Source organism: Alosa pseudoharengus, unplaced genomic scaffold (genome assembly GCF_046254945.1).
Source record: "Alosa pseudoharengus isolate Yale_2024_CS ecotype anadromous, Long Island Sound unplaced genomic scaffold, YU_APseudo_1.1 YU_APseudo_1.1_scf_418, whole genome shotgun sequence".
Taxonomy (NCBI): domain Eukaryota; kingdom Metazoa; phylum Chordata; class Actinopteri; order Clupeiformes; family Clupeidae; genus Alosa; species Alosa pseudoharengus.
This window is the reverse complement of record NW_027468783.1, coordinates 1-13,699: the sequence shown is the minus strand read 5'-3', so window position 1 is coordinate 13,699 and position 13,699 is coordinate 1. Positions and strand designations below refer to the sequence as shown.

The 13,699-nt window shown below is 48.0% G+C and overlaps 1 protein-coding gene across 1 annotated transcript; it reads left to right on the top strand.

The window, feature by feature from the left end:
* Positions 1 to 681: 681 nt before the first annotated feature.
* On the top strand, positions 682 to 4,405 carry LOC143103444 (neuronal calcium sensor 1-like; the record flags this gene model as incomplete). The annotated part of the gene is made up of 5 exons (XM_076267232.1): positions 682 to 760; positions 916 to 1,004; positions 1,658 to 1,735; positions 3,340 to 3,459; positions 4,104 to 4,405. Coding segments are annotated over 4 exons (345 nt in total), but the record flags the coding sequence as incomplete, so codon positions are not given.
* Positions 4,406 to 13,699: the final 9,294 nt, after the last annotated feature.

Here is a 13,699-nt window from a genome sequence, read left to right as displayed (position 1 = left end):
AATGCAAATATAATACTAAAATACAACTTAGAACTACTTATCTACTCGTCCCACCAAAGAGTTTGTTTGTTTCCCCGACTAGCGCGATAAAGTGCAAACTCACCAGCACAAGACGGCTCTAGGTAGGCTGAGCTCCACTCTGCTTAGGTTAAATGGAGGATCATTCACAAGAGGATTTTTGGATACACAGGTTCAATGCAGATCCACAGATCTTTTTTGAATGGTGAAATACAACCAAGCTCAAGTAGGTCAGTGTAGCCAGGCCTTACGCCTAGTTGGGAAATTTGGGCTTTAAAAAAATATCAGCGCAAATTATCGTCCGGAATTCTGCTATTGAAACGATAATAATATTTTAATGTTTTCACTTATCGGCCAATAATATCATATCACTCTCCCTCTCCCTGCATATCACTCTCCCTCTCCCTGCATATCACTCTCCCTCTCCCTCCATATCACTCTCCCTCTCCCTGCATATCACTCTCCCTCTCCCTGCATATCACTCTCCCTCTCCCTGCATATCACTCTTTCTCTCGCTTTCTCCATGTCTCCTGTCATAGGTGTAATCATGTGAGAAAGTCAGATAACGGTTTAATAAAGAAGTTCTCTCTCTCTCTCTCTTGTTCCCTTCTCTCCATCTCTCTCTCCATCTCTCTCTCCACCTCCCTCTCTCTCTCTCTGCAGGATGGGCGTATTGAGTTCTCAGAGTTTATTCAGGCCCTGTCAGTCACGTCCCGGGGAACCCTGGATGAGAAGCTGAGATGTTAGCACACACACACACACACATCCTGATACACACACACACAAACCACAAACACATAAACACACACACGCACACACACACACACACACACACACACACACACACACACACATCCAGATCCTCACACTTTAACTGTTGATGTATGTTTTGTCCAGGGGCTTTTAAACTGTATGACCTGGACAATGACGGCTACATCACTCGTGACGAGATGCTGAACATCGTGGATGCCATCTACCAAATGGTGGTAAGCAGCAGCAGCATCCTCCTCCTCTCTGCACTTTCTCCTTTGAGTCCTCCTCCTCTTTTTCCTCCTCTTCCTCCTCCTTCTCTTCTCCATCCTCCTCCTCCTCTTCCTCCTCGTCCTCCTCTCCCTCCTCCTTCCTCCTGCTCTTCCTCCTCCTCTCCCTCCTCCTCCTCTTCCTCCTCTCCCTCCTCCTCTTCCTCCTCCTCCTCCTCCTCTCCCTCCTCCTCCTCCTTCCTCCTCCTCTCCCTCCTCCTTCCTCCTCCTCTTCCTCTTCCTCCTCTCCCTCCTCCTCCTCCTCCTCCTCCACCTCTTCCTCCTCCTCCTCCTTCCTCCTCCTCTTCCTCTTCCTCCTCTCCCTCCTCCTCCTCCTCCTCCTCCTCTTCCTCCTCCTCCTCCTCCTCCTTCCTCCTCCTCTCCCTCCTCCTTCCTCCTCCTCTTCCTCTTCCTCCTCTCCCTCCTCCTCCTCCTCCTCCTCCACCTCTTCCTCCTCCTCCTCCTCTTCCTCCTCTCCCTCCTCCTCCTCCTCTCCCTCCTCCTCCTCTTCCTCCTCCTCCTCTCCCTCCTCCTCTTCCTCCTCCTCTTCCTCCTCCTCCCCCAGGGTTAAAGGAGTGAGTGGGGTGGTGGATATGTCAGGCGTGTTCTTCCTGTTCCAGGGAAACACAGTGGAGCTGCCAGAAGAGGAAAACACACCAGAGAAACGCGTCGACCGCATCTTCGCCATGATGGACAAGGTACACACACACACACACACACACACACACACACACACACACACACACACACACACACACACACACACACACAGCATCTTCGCCATGATGGATAAGGTACACACACACACACACACGTACACACACATCATCTTCGCTATGATGGACAAGGTACATACACACACACACACACACACACACACACACACACACATACACATACACATACTTCATCTTAGACATGAGGGACAAGGTACACACACACACACATACACACACACACACACACACACACACACACACACACACACACATACACCATCTTCGCCATGATGGACAAGGTACATACACACACACACACATACACATACAGCATCTTCGCCATGATGGACAAGGTACACACACACACACACACACACACACACACACACACACACACACACACACAGCATCTTCGCCATGATGGACAAGGTACACACACACACACACACACACACACACACACACATACACATACTGCATCTTCGCCGTGATGGATAAGGTACACACACACACACATACATACACACACACACACACACACACACACACACACACACACATAACCACACACACACACACACACACACACACACACACACACACATAACACATCTTCACCATGATGGATAGTCCACATACACACGCAGTAGAGGCCTGAGCTTTGGCACTGTCCACCACTCCAGTCCATTTATTATTCCATCACTAGTAGTGATTGTGTGTGTGTGTGCGTGTGTGTTTGTGCTTTGTGAGTGTGTATCTGTGTGCATTAGACTGAGCAGTGTGAGTTAATCAGAGGGTTTCTCACACTGCTGGCCCGTGGGCATTTCCCCTGGCAGCATGGGAGTGTTGTGCTGAGGGGAGTGTGTGTGTGTGTGTGTGTGTATGTGTGTATATGTGTGTGTGCGCATGGGGGTGTTGGCAAATTTCTCTCCTCTCCATATAACAGTAGTGCCAGAGGGAACAGCACTTCCTTATGAGCCTCTTGGGATTGTGTGTGTGTGTGTGTGTGTGTGTGTGTGTGTGTGTGCGTGTGTGTGTGTGTGATAAGTGAAGCGCAGCAGGGTCAGATTACAGTAAACTGGACAGAACAGGAGGAGGTGGAGGAGGAGGAAGATCAGTGCTGGGTTCGACTCAGGTCATGTGTGGGGAACGTTCGGTTCAGTTGAGAGGCTGGGGGTGTGTGTGTGGGGGACGTTCGGTTCAGTTGAGCTGCTGGGGGTGTGTGTGTGGGGGACGTTCGGTTCAGTTGAGCTGCTGGGGGAGGTTTAGTTCAGGTCACTTGGGGTCGCGGGGGGGTCGTGGGGGGGGTGGTTAGGCTCCAGCCTGCACGCTGTGATGGAAACATGGTCAGTTGAGGGCAGAGAGGAGACTCTGCAGAGCAGCAGAGATGAGGAGGGAGAGAGACAGCTCCCCCTGCTGCTCAGACGGGAGAATAACACTCAACTGCCAAATGTGTGTGTGTGTGTGGTACTGATAACTGCACAGAAAGCAGGATATGTGTTTTCTCTGTGTTTACTCGCTGATCAGACCTTGACATGTCCTGTGCGCGTGTGTGTGTGTGTGTGTGTGTGTGTGTGTTGTAGAACGCAGATGGGAAGCTGACGCTGCAGGAGTTCCAGGAGGGCTCAAAGGCAGATCCCTCCATTGTGCAGGCGCTCTCTCTTTACGACGGACTGGTGTAGATGCCACAGCACTGCCCCAAGGTGAATATGCACACACACACACACACACACACACACACACACACACACACACACACAGCTCTGTCTTTGCTATGATTACGGTGTAGACTCTACTGCCCACACACACACACACACACACACATACACACACACACACACAGAGCACTGGCCTTTGTGTATACTCAATGTGCCCTTCACTTCTCTATCAATTATTCACCTCCCATCTGCTCATCACTGGCAATCAGCTGCCAGGGAGTGTGTGTGTGTGTGTGTGTGTGTGTGTGTGTGTGTGAGGGGGGCTCACAGCTGCTGCCAGTGTCATTACAGTCCCCTTTCTCCAGTCTTCACAACCACACACACACACTCCAGTGCAGGACGTGTGTGTGTGTGTGTGGGGTGTACGGGTCAGGCATAGATGACCTTGTGCTGATGAGCTGCAGTTGGCTTGTGTCGTGTCTGCTTATGTGCTGTGTAAGCAGACTTGGCTCAGGCTTTCGTGTGTGTTTTCTCTCTCTCTCTCTCTCTCTCTCTCTCTCTCTCTCTCTCCGTGTTTGTGGTGTATGGTAATATAATGTATATGTGTTATTAAAATGTGTGTGTGTGTGTGCGTGTGCGTGTGCGTGTGCGTGTGCGTGTGCGTGTGTGTGTGTGTGTGTGTGTTTCAGATGGGTGAGAGTGGAGCCCCAGTGGCATCTCTCACATGGTGGAAAGACGCGTGGAAAGGAGAGTGTTAGAGAGCCACGTGTCTGAGAGGACTCATGGGAAGTGCAGGGGATTGTGGGAAACGACCCGACCCGACTGGCCTCTTCTCCATCGTCACTGCTGCAAACTTTGGCCCTAATTTACTTTCACCAGGTGGAGGATGCATCCAGACCAGACTCCATGTTTATTCTGGATATTGTTAAGAGGACTGCGTGTGTGTGTGTGTGTGTTTGTTTGTGTGTGTGTGAGAGAGAGAGTGTGTGTACACTAGTACATCCACCACACATTTTGTGTTTGTAGAACAAGGTAAAGAATGGGAAATCGAGTGAGTGAGTAAGTGTATGTATGTATGTATGTATGTATGTGTGTGTGTGTGTGTGTGTGTGTGTGTGTGTGTGTGTGTGTGTGTGTGTGTGTGTGTGTGTGTGTGTCTGTCTGTCTGTCTGTGTGTGTCTGAATTTGTTTACACTGAGGAACGCTGAGGAGCTCTGTAATGTGGATTCCTGTTTGCTGAAGAACACTTGAAGAGGAGCAGTCGACTGGACCGGACTCTGGAATGAGGACAGAACTCATCTCAGCCTGTACATACTCCACAGAGCATACTTCACAGAGTATACTTCAGACATGACCTGTACCCCACAGAGTATACTTCAGACATGACCTGTACCCCACAGAGTATACTTCAGACATGACCTGTACATATGTGCCATCTCCACAGAGCATACTTCAGACATGACCTGTACCCAACAGAGCATACTTCAGACATAGAGTATACTTCAGACATGACCTGTGCATACTCTGCAGACATTTGAAACATGCCGTCCTGCTTTGCATCCATTCTGCTGAAGTCATGATTGCACTTAAATAATAGTTTACATGCTTGATGTATTCATTAATTTATTTTATTTGTTTGTTTTTAATTGCTAGCAAAAAGTGTGTGTGTGTGTGTGTGTGTATGTGAGTGATTCTTTCATATTGCTTATGAAGAGAGAAGGGAAGTGTGGTCATGCATTGACTGATTATACTTGTATGCAGTTCCCAGTCTGATGTGTTTCTGCCTGTATCTCTGTCTGTCTGTCTCACTGACTCGTCTGTACAGACCCCCCTGTAGCCCTCTCCCACACACACACACACACACACACACACACACGCGCACTGTGTCCTGATTTAGCATGTGTGTATGGTGTACTCTGAGAAACAAACAAGCTGCCTGTTGTCTGCGCCGCGTCGTCTTTATAAAAGCCCTTGACATGCGCAAGCCCGCGCAAGCCGTTGTCTTTGTGTCTCTTTCCTGTGTGTCGTGTTTGTGGTAAACAGAGCCCGCGGAGCGCAGCGTTGTTACGGCGTTGTTACGGTGTTTACTCACGGCCGTGCTGCTGCTCCTCCCCAGGCTCTCGCCATTGTGTGACATCCATCCGCCTCCTGGCAGGCGCAGACAAGCAGAACGCTTCTCCCATTACTCCTCATAAATGTCATGGCAAGACTCCTCCTGCACCCCATTCACATTAAAGGCTTGTCCTCAACTCTGATTCACATTAAAGGCTTGTCCTCAACTCTGATTCACATTAAAGACATGTCCTCAACTCTGATTCTCATTAAAAGTTTGTCCTCAACTGATTCACATAAAAGACAGGTCCTTAAAGGTACAGTCCATGATTTTACGCAATTTCAAGCCCATAAAATGTTTTGCCACAGCAATCGTCACATGATCCGCCAGCTGCCCTTTCGCAAACAACAAAAACAAAACCCTGCGTGGTGTTTCTCTGGGAATACTGAAGGGAGGGTAAGCTACCTCTGGTGTGTTTTGTTTGATCCTTGGTTAAAATGTAATGTACGTTTGTAATGTAATGGACGTTTTGGACAAAAGCGTCTGCTAAGAAATTTAGATATAAACATAATTTTTGATTTCCTGCGCAATCACTGACTGCTCCTTTAACTGATTCGTATTATTAAATTGTATTAATTCTGATTAAGGCAGGTCCCCAACTCTCATTCACATTAAAGGCAGGTTCTCAACTCTGATTCTTATTAAAGGCAGGTTCCCAACTCTCATTCACATTACAGGCAGGTTCTCAACTCTGATTCTTATTAAAGGCAGGTCCCCAACTCTCATTCACATTAAAATCAGGTCCTCAACTCTGACTGTCATTAAAGGTATGTCCTCAACTCCTCAGTGACCAGGGCCGTCTCTCAAGCACGGCTGACTGCTCTTGGACGCAGCAAGGAGCTGAATTGCCTCCATCTCCCCATGGAGCCTGAAACACGCAGGGCAGCTCCTCTGCCAGGGGACTGGGTTTCTTTAGTGTGTGTGTGTGTGGAGGACCCAACTCATAACTGGGCTCATCACACTCTGTAAGACCAGCACAGAGGAAAAGTCATCTTTACATGGATCATTCTACCCTCCTGCTACACTCTGCACATTAAGTGTTTGGGTGTTGACTTGAATTAGACTTCATATGGATGAATTAGACGTATATGTATGCAAAGGTCAGTCAGAGATGATAGGTCTGAATGTGTTGCTGTCAAACTGACAGAGTATGTGCTGTGCATCGGTCAATCAGATGATGGGTTAATATTATTGCTGTTTCACACTGAAGCTCAGGCCTGTGGCTGGGAGGGGACGCAAAGGCACACACACGTCCCAGTCGACTGAGGTCTAGCCAGAGCACTAAGACAATGCCAGGCACTGTTCCATAAAACCTGGTTGCAAAGTTCAATGTTTTCACTGCCAGTTGATAATCATGTTCTCTGTATATCTCTGCCAACCTGCTTTTTGCTATTCTGTACACAAGAGGATTCATTCATACATTGTAAAGTCAAATGTGCACATTTTATACATTTTCAAAAATGTAAATGTATTAGGCTACTGAATGACAAAATAACACTATGATATGTGCATTGAAATGCCAAATGGACATACTGCAAGGAAAAGTATCAAACAGGCATGTTCAACATAATTATCAAACAGGCATGTTCAACATGATTATCAAACAGGCATGTTCAACATGATTATCAAACAGGCATGTTCAACATGATTATCAAACAGGCATGTTCAACATGATTATCAAACAGGCATGTTCAACATAATTATCAAACGGGCATGTTCAACATGAGTATCAGGATGCAGGGGAGTATTGTTGTTCAGATGATCTAGAGTTTAGCCAGGTGCGTTTAAACCAAGAGCTGAAGAGAGAGAGGAGTAGTTTGCACACTGAAAGAAATGACTTAAACAAAGTCCTCAGAAAGGAGTTTTTCATTTAATTTTGGTAGCAAGAGATGACATGAATATCAAACAGACATGCTAAACGTGTATTAGACGCCAAATGTGTGTATCAAACAGATGCCAAACGTGTGTATAAAAAAAACAGTACCTTAAAACCAGAACCTCGTCCAGTGACGGATCAGAGGCTGGTTCCCCCAGACCCAGACGAGCCGGTCCTCAGTCAGGGGCTGCAGGTCCTGAGTGGCCCAGCCGATGTGTCCATCTACCGGCGGCGGAGATCACAGGCCTGCGTCGCCTGGCCCACCCATTAGCCCCAGCATGGCCGCGTGCCCTCGCGCCGACTCCGCCATGTTTTGCCACAGCAATCGTCACATGATCCGCCAGCTGCCCTTTCGCAAACAACAAAAACAAAACCCTGCGTGGTGTTTCTCTGGGAATACTGAAGGGAGGGTAAGCTACCTCTGGTGTGTTTTGTTTGATCCTTGGTTAAAATGTAATGTACGTTTGTAATGTAATGGACGTTTTGGACAAAAGCGTCTGCTAAGAAATTTAGATATAAACATAATTTTTGATTTCCTGCGCAATCACTGACTGCTCCTTTAACTGATTCGTATTATTAAATTGTATTAATTCTGATTAAGGCAGGTCCCCAACTCTCATTCACATTAAAGGCAGGTTCTCAACTCTGATTCTTATTAAAGGCAGGTTCCCAACTCTCATTCACATTACAGGCAGGTTCTCAACTCTGATTCTTATTAAAGGCAGGTCCCCAACTCTCATTCACATTAAAATCAGGTCCTCAACTCTGACTGTCATTAAAGGTATGTCCTCAACTCCTCAGTGACCAGGGCCGTCTCTCAAGCACGGCTGACTGCTCTTGGACGCAGCAAGGAGCTGAATTGCCTCCATCTCCCCATGGAGCCTGAAACACGCAGGGCAGCTCCTCTGCCAGGGGACTGGGTTTCTTTAGTGTGTGTGTGTGTGGAGGACCCAACTCATAACTGGGCTCATCACACTCTGTAAGACCAGCACAGAGGAAAAGTCATCTTTACATGGATCATTCTACCCTCCTGCTACACTCTGCACATTAAGTGTTTGGGTGTTGACTTGAATTAGACTTCATATGGATGAATTAGACGTATATGTATGCAAAGGTCAGTCAGAGATGATAGGTCTGAATGTGTTGCTGTCAAACTGACAGAGTATGTGCTGTGCATCGGTCAATCAGATGATGGGTTAATATTATTGCTGTTTCACACTGAAGCTCAGGCCTGTGGCTGGGAGGGGACGCAAAGGCACACACACGTCCCAGTCGACTGAGGTCTAGCCAGAGCACTAAGACAATGCCAGGCACTGTTCCATAAAACCTGGTTGCAAAGTTCAATGTTTTCACTGCCAGTTGATAATCATGTTCTCTGTATATCTCTGCCAACCTGCTTTTTGCTATTCTGTACACAAGAGGATTCATTCATACATTGTAAAGTCAAATGTGCACATTTTATACATTTTCAAAAATGTAAATGTATTAGGCTACTGAATGACAAAATAACACTATGATATGTGCATTGAAATGCCAAATGGACATACTGCAAGGAAAAGTATCAAACAGGCATGTTCAACATAATTATCAAACAGGCATGTTCAACATGATTATCAAACAGGCATGTTCAACATGATTATCAAACAGGCATGTTCAACATGATTATCAAACAGGCATGTTCAACATGATTATCAAACAGGCATGTTCAACATAATTATCAAACGGGCATGTTCAACATGAGTATCAGGATGCAGGGGAGTATTGTTGTTCAGATGATCTAGAGTTTAGCCAGGTGCGTTTAAACCAAGAGCTGAAGAGAGAGAGGAGTAGTTTGCACACTGAAAGAAATGACTTAAACAAAGTCCTCAGAAAGGAGTTTTTCATTTAATTTTGGTAGCAAGAGATGACATGAATATCAAACAGACATGCTAAACGTGTATTAGACGCCAAATGTGTGTATCAAACAGATGCCAAACGTGTGTATAAAAAAAACAGTACCTTAAAACCAGAACCTCGTCCAGTGACGGATCAGAGGCTGGTTCCCCCAGACCCAGACGAGCCGGTCCTCAGTCAGGGGCTGCAGGTCCTGAGTGGCCCAGCCGATGTGTCCATCTACCGGCGGCGGAGATCACAGGCCTGCGTCGCCTGGCCCACCCATTAGCCCCAGCATGGCCGCGTGCCCTCGCGCCGACTCCGCCAGGAGGTCGTGTGTGGGCTGATAAGGACGGCCATTAGAGACCCAGTCTGCCCAGATGTATGCCCACCAGCCTGGCACCCAGCCCAGCACACACACACGTATCTATCTGGGACATGCAGCCACTGGGGGACTGGGCCACCACACACACACACACACACACACACAGTGTCTTAGTATTGTGTTGTGAGAATGGAGATGTCTAGCTGTGGTTTGCTTGTGTTGTCTGAAGAGTGTGAAGATTGGTTACAGTGTGCTTGGGTTGTGTTTTGTGTTATGGATAGATGTCTCTGTCTGAAAAGGCTGATGTTTGGCTGTGGTGTGTTCTTGTGTTGAGTTGAGTGGATGTGCAGTCCTGGGGTCTGTGAGTACATCTGGTGCCTGGAGACTTGTCCGTCTGGCGTGCCGTGGACTCTCGTGTGAAGCAGACACAGCATACTGGCTAAAGGCTGAGCGCAGAACCTTTGGGAGGCCAGCCGGCTGGCGCAGCGCAGAGCCGGATCTGAGCCAGAGTAGGGCCAGACTCCAGCCGAACCCAGTGATCCGCTCAGAGCAGCGCTGAGCACGGGCCTGATGGAGCCCAGAGCCCTGCGCGATTAGCAGACTGTGCTCCGCAGCCAGCGCTGAGAGAAAACAGACTTCACACCCCCGAAGCCCTACAGGCAAGGAGTCGTCTGCGGAGAGTCCCGGCACGGTGGAGAACACAGCCGGTCTGGAAGGCGTCAGTCAGGCATCTGTCTTCTCCTACTAAAACAGGAAACAAAAACTCTTTTGTGTTCACTCTTCCCAGATTTAACAAATGACAATGTGCAGTCATCATGGTGCATTTCCAAAGATTTACAGTAACTGAAGTCCGGCACAAAATGCAAATGCCAGGGCAAGGGAGATAAACACGCACTAGGCTACATGAAGTTAAACCATAAATAACTAAACAGGCAATTGGATTTCAGTGTACACTGAAACGTCTCGCACAATGAAACCTGACATCTTGGCACACATCTAGGCGGCCTAATGCAACACGCCAGCTGAACGACAATGGCAGCTGCTGGACCGCATGTAGATGTGAAGCCTGGCGTTGAAGACGCGGTGATGAAACTCAAAATCGTAATACACTTTACGAGCTCTACAGAAAGTTTCGCGATGAATCAGCAAACCTAATTGGGTCAGTCCGCCGAGTGTTAATCCGACTGTGCAATTACATCAATGGTGGACAAAGGAGTCTTTCCCGACGTGCTCTGGATCTGCAATCAGAAAGAAAACATGGCAGCTCTCCGCTTATCTTATGTCATTTATTTTGGATAGATAACATAGAAGAATGCGCTCATTTGCTTTGGCAATGAGACAAATATGACATGTCGAGGGCTTAAGTCAATGCCTCCTTTCTACTGGAGGCTCACTGAAACCGCACACTCCGCAGAGTCTTTCCTTCCTCCTGCCGCTGCTATCAAGATCCATCAGCTCTTCAGTACTGTTGCATGGAAATGTTGTTATTGCTGGTCTGCTACCAACACAAGTAAACTTAGACAAAGACGACGTTGGCCGTTTCTTGTGAATATAAATGACGAAGAGTTTGAGAGGCAGTGGCCTCGTTTTTGTCTAAATAAAACAGCGCGAAAGGCGCATCCGGAGCCTCGCCTTGTGAAAACCATCTGGCGTGCCTGTGGACATGACACTCGGCTCCTGTCCTCTCTATTGATGCGCCCGGGATAGGAGTCCTCTGAGCCTCCCGTTTATTATTAGCTGCGGTTTGCGCCAGCTGAGTATAAACGACAGCTATTAATAAAAGCCAAATAATGTCGAACCCTATCCTGTGTCTTCAAACAGTCTTATTCTGACTTTGCGTCAGAGAGCGAGTGCGTAAAACAGATCCACTCTTTGTCTGTGCGTTGGCTGAAGGGTGTCTCCGGGCTCGCAAAACCCCAATCAGAGCAATCTCAGCGGGGTAGGATGTGCACTGAGATTTGGGAGTTCCAGTCGGATCAGGTTACACACCAAAACTCAGGTTGTAACTACTCGGGACCCTTTTAACACCCTGTCCCCGCCCCTCGCCGCTTGCTCGCTGGATCATTCTCAGTGGGAGAACACACTCTCCGGCCCTCCACAACTTCCTCTCATTTTTCTTCAGGATGAATCCCGCAGAAGGGGCTTCTCTCAGCTAAACACCTACCGTGGAGTATCGAACAGGCTACTTTCCATTAACTTTCTTTAACTTAATTAGGAGAAACTGGATATCTTTCATAGCCAATATTTGCTGACTGCATTGTCTACAATTAAGATCAAGATAATCTCAGATCTTCTTCGATCAAGGAAAATCAAGTGTGATAACTTGGAACTTTAATTTTGAATCACATATCCCTTTTGTTTGAATTCTCTGTTAACGGGATTCAGATGCATTAGTGCGAGAATGACCGGCAACTGGATACAATTCCTGGCGTTAGCGCTGTTTATCAGCGCGCAGCCAATCTGCGGCATCCCCCGGGCAGAGGGCCACTTTGGCCCCGGTGACAGCGCCTCCACTCTGGCCTTCGTCTTCGATGTAACCGGCTCCATGTACGACGACCTCAAACAAGTGATTGAAGGCGCATCTCGGATTCTGGAGAAGACTTTAAATCGGAGGACAAAGCCCATCAAGAATTTTGTCTTGGTACCTTTCCATGATCCAGGTAAATGCGTTGTTATGCCATTTTCCCAGACTGATTAGTCATTTAAACACCGGCTAGATAAACACTGTAATCTCTGACAAGAAGCAGAAGCTTGGCCTCTGTAGTTCAGGTGAGCCTTCACCTTGTAATTAGGCGCTGTCTGTGTTCGCTTTCTCCGTGTCACTCTCCATGAGCTAGGCCTAATTGTAACTGGCTTTAGTAATGATGGCCGTGGGCGCAGTGCGTAGAACTGTAGCTGCGCTAAATGCCTTTGACCGCCAGAGATCGCTGATAAGTCATTGGCTACTCATGTAATTACACCCCAGCATGGGTTGGAGTCATTTGTCTGAGAGACTTAATGTATCTCATGTTGTTAACATTCTAATAGGTCATGCTTTAGGAGAAATGTATAGGCCTACGTATGGCTCGGCTGCAAGTGTACACGCGTGCAGCCTTTTGCTCTTGTTTCCTTCTGTTCTGTCAGTCTGTTTAAAACGGCCAAGACAGATGATTTAATTATTATGATATGTCTAGGTTGTTTTTGTCAGAAGAGGTGGTGAGTTGCATGGAATGCATGCCCTGGGATGTGGTTACAGTTTATGCTGAGCACTCAGTGGAACTGGAACCGAACTGTCGCGATTGTCGAGCGGAACCGCCGGCAGCTCCTCAGATTCCCTCCGATCTGACTGGAGTTCAAGTGTCGGCGGAATGTGCTGTTGGTTGGGCCGACACTGTTTTAGTTGTTTGCGGGGAGCTGCAGTAATTAGAGGCAGATGCAGACTCTGAACATTCACTTTAATCATGTAAGCTTGGCTAGTAAATGGAAGATGAAACTGTTTATATTTTATTTATGGATGTCTGGTTTGGGCGTATCATTTGCAGTGGTTTAAAACTGATATGAATGTTTTAGTGTTGTCCATCATAGTTTTGCTGAGATTGTCACCAGTGCTTCTTGTCTGCGGTCACCCCAGTATCGAAACCCTGACTAATGGCCTGACCCAGAGAGTGTCCTGGAGGAGGCGAACCTGTTGGGGTGAGGGCAAATAGAGTGAGGGGTAAAAGAGTTAGGGGCAGGAGAGTTAGGGGTAAGAGAGTGAGGGGCAAGAGGGTGAGGGGCAGAAGAGTGCCCCAGGTTAGGGTGCCCCATGCGGAGCGCTATCTGCCCTAGAGAGGGGCAAACGGATGGGGGAGGGGCCTAGCAGGCAGACTGATGAGAAGCACATGCTGGCGGGGGGGGGGGGGGGGGGGTAAATCCTCAAACCAAACTTTCCGGAAAAGCCCAGACTGCCAGGGTGCTGCCGTGTTAGGAGGGGGGGGTGTTTGTCTCGCTCCAGCAGCAACAGGGCTCCTCAGGGGGACCTTATAAATCTCAGGCTGGGAGGAGGAGACCATGCGACAGAGACCAGCTGGAGACCAACAGCCCTTTATGGAACCTAACGACCAGGAGAGGACAGGACACA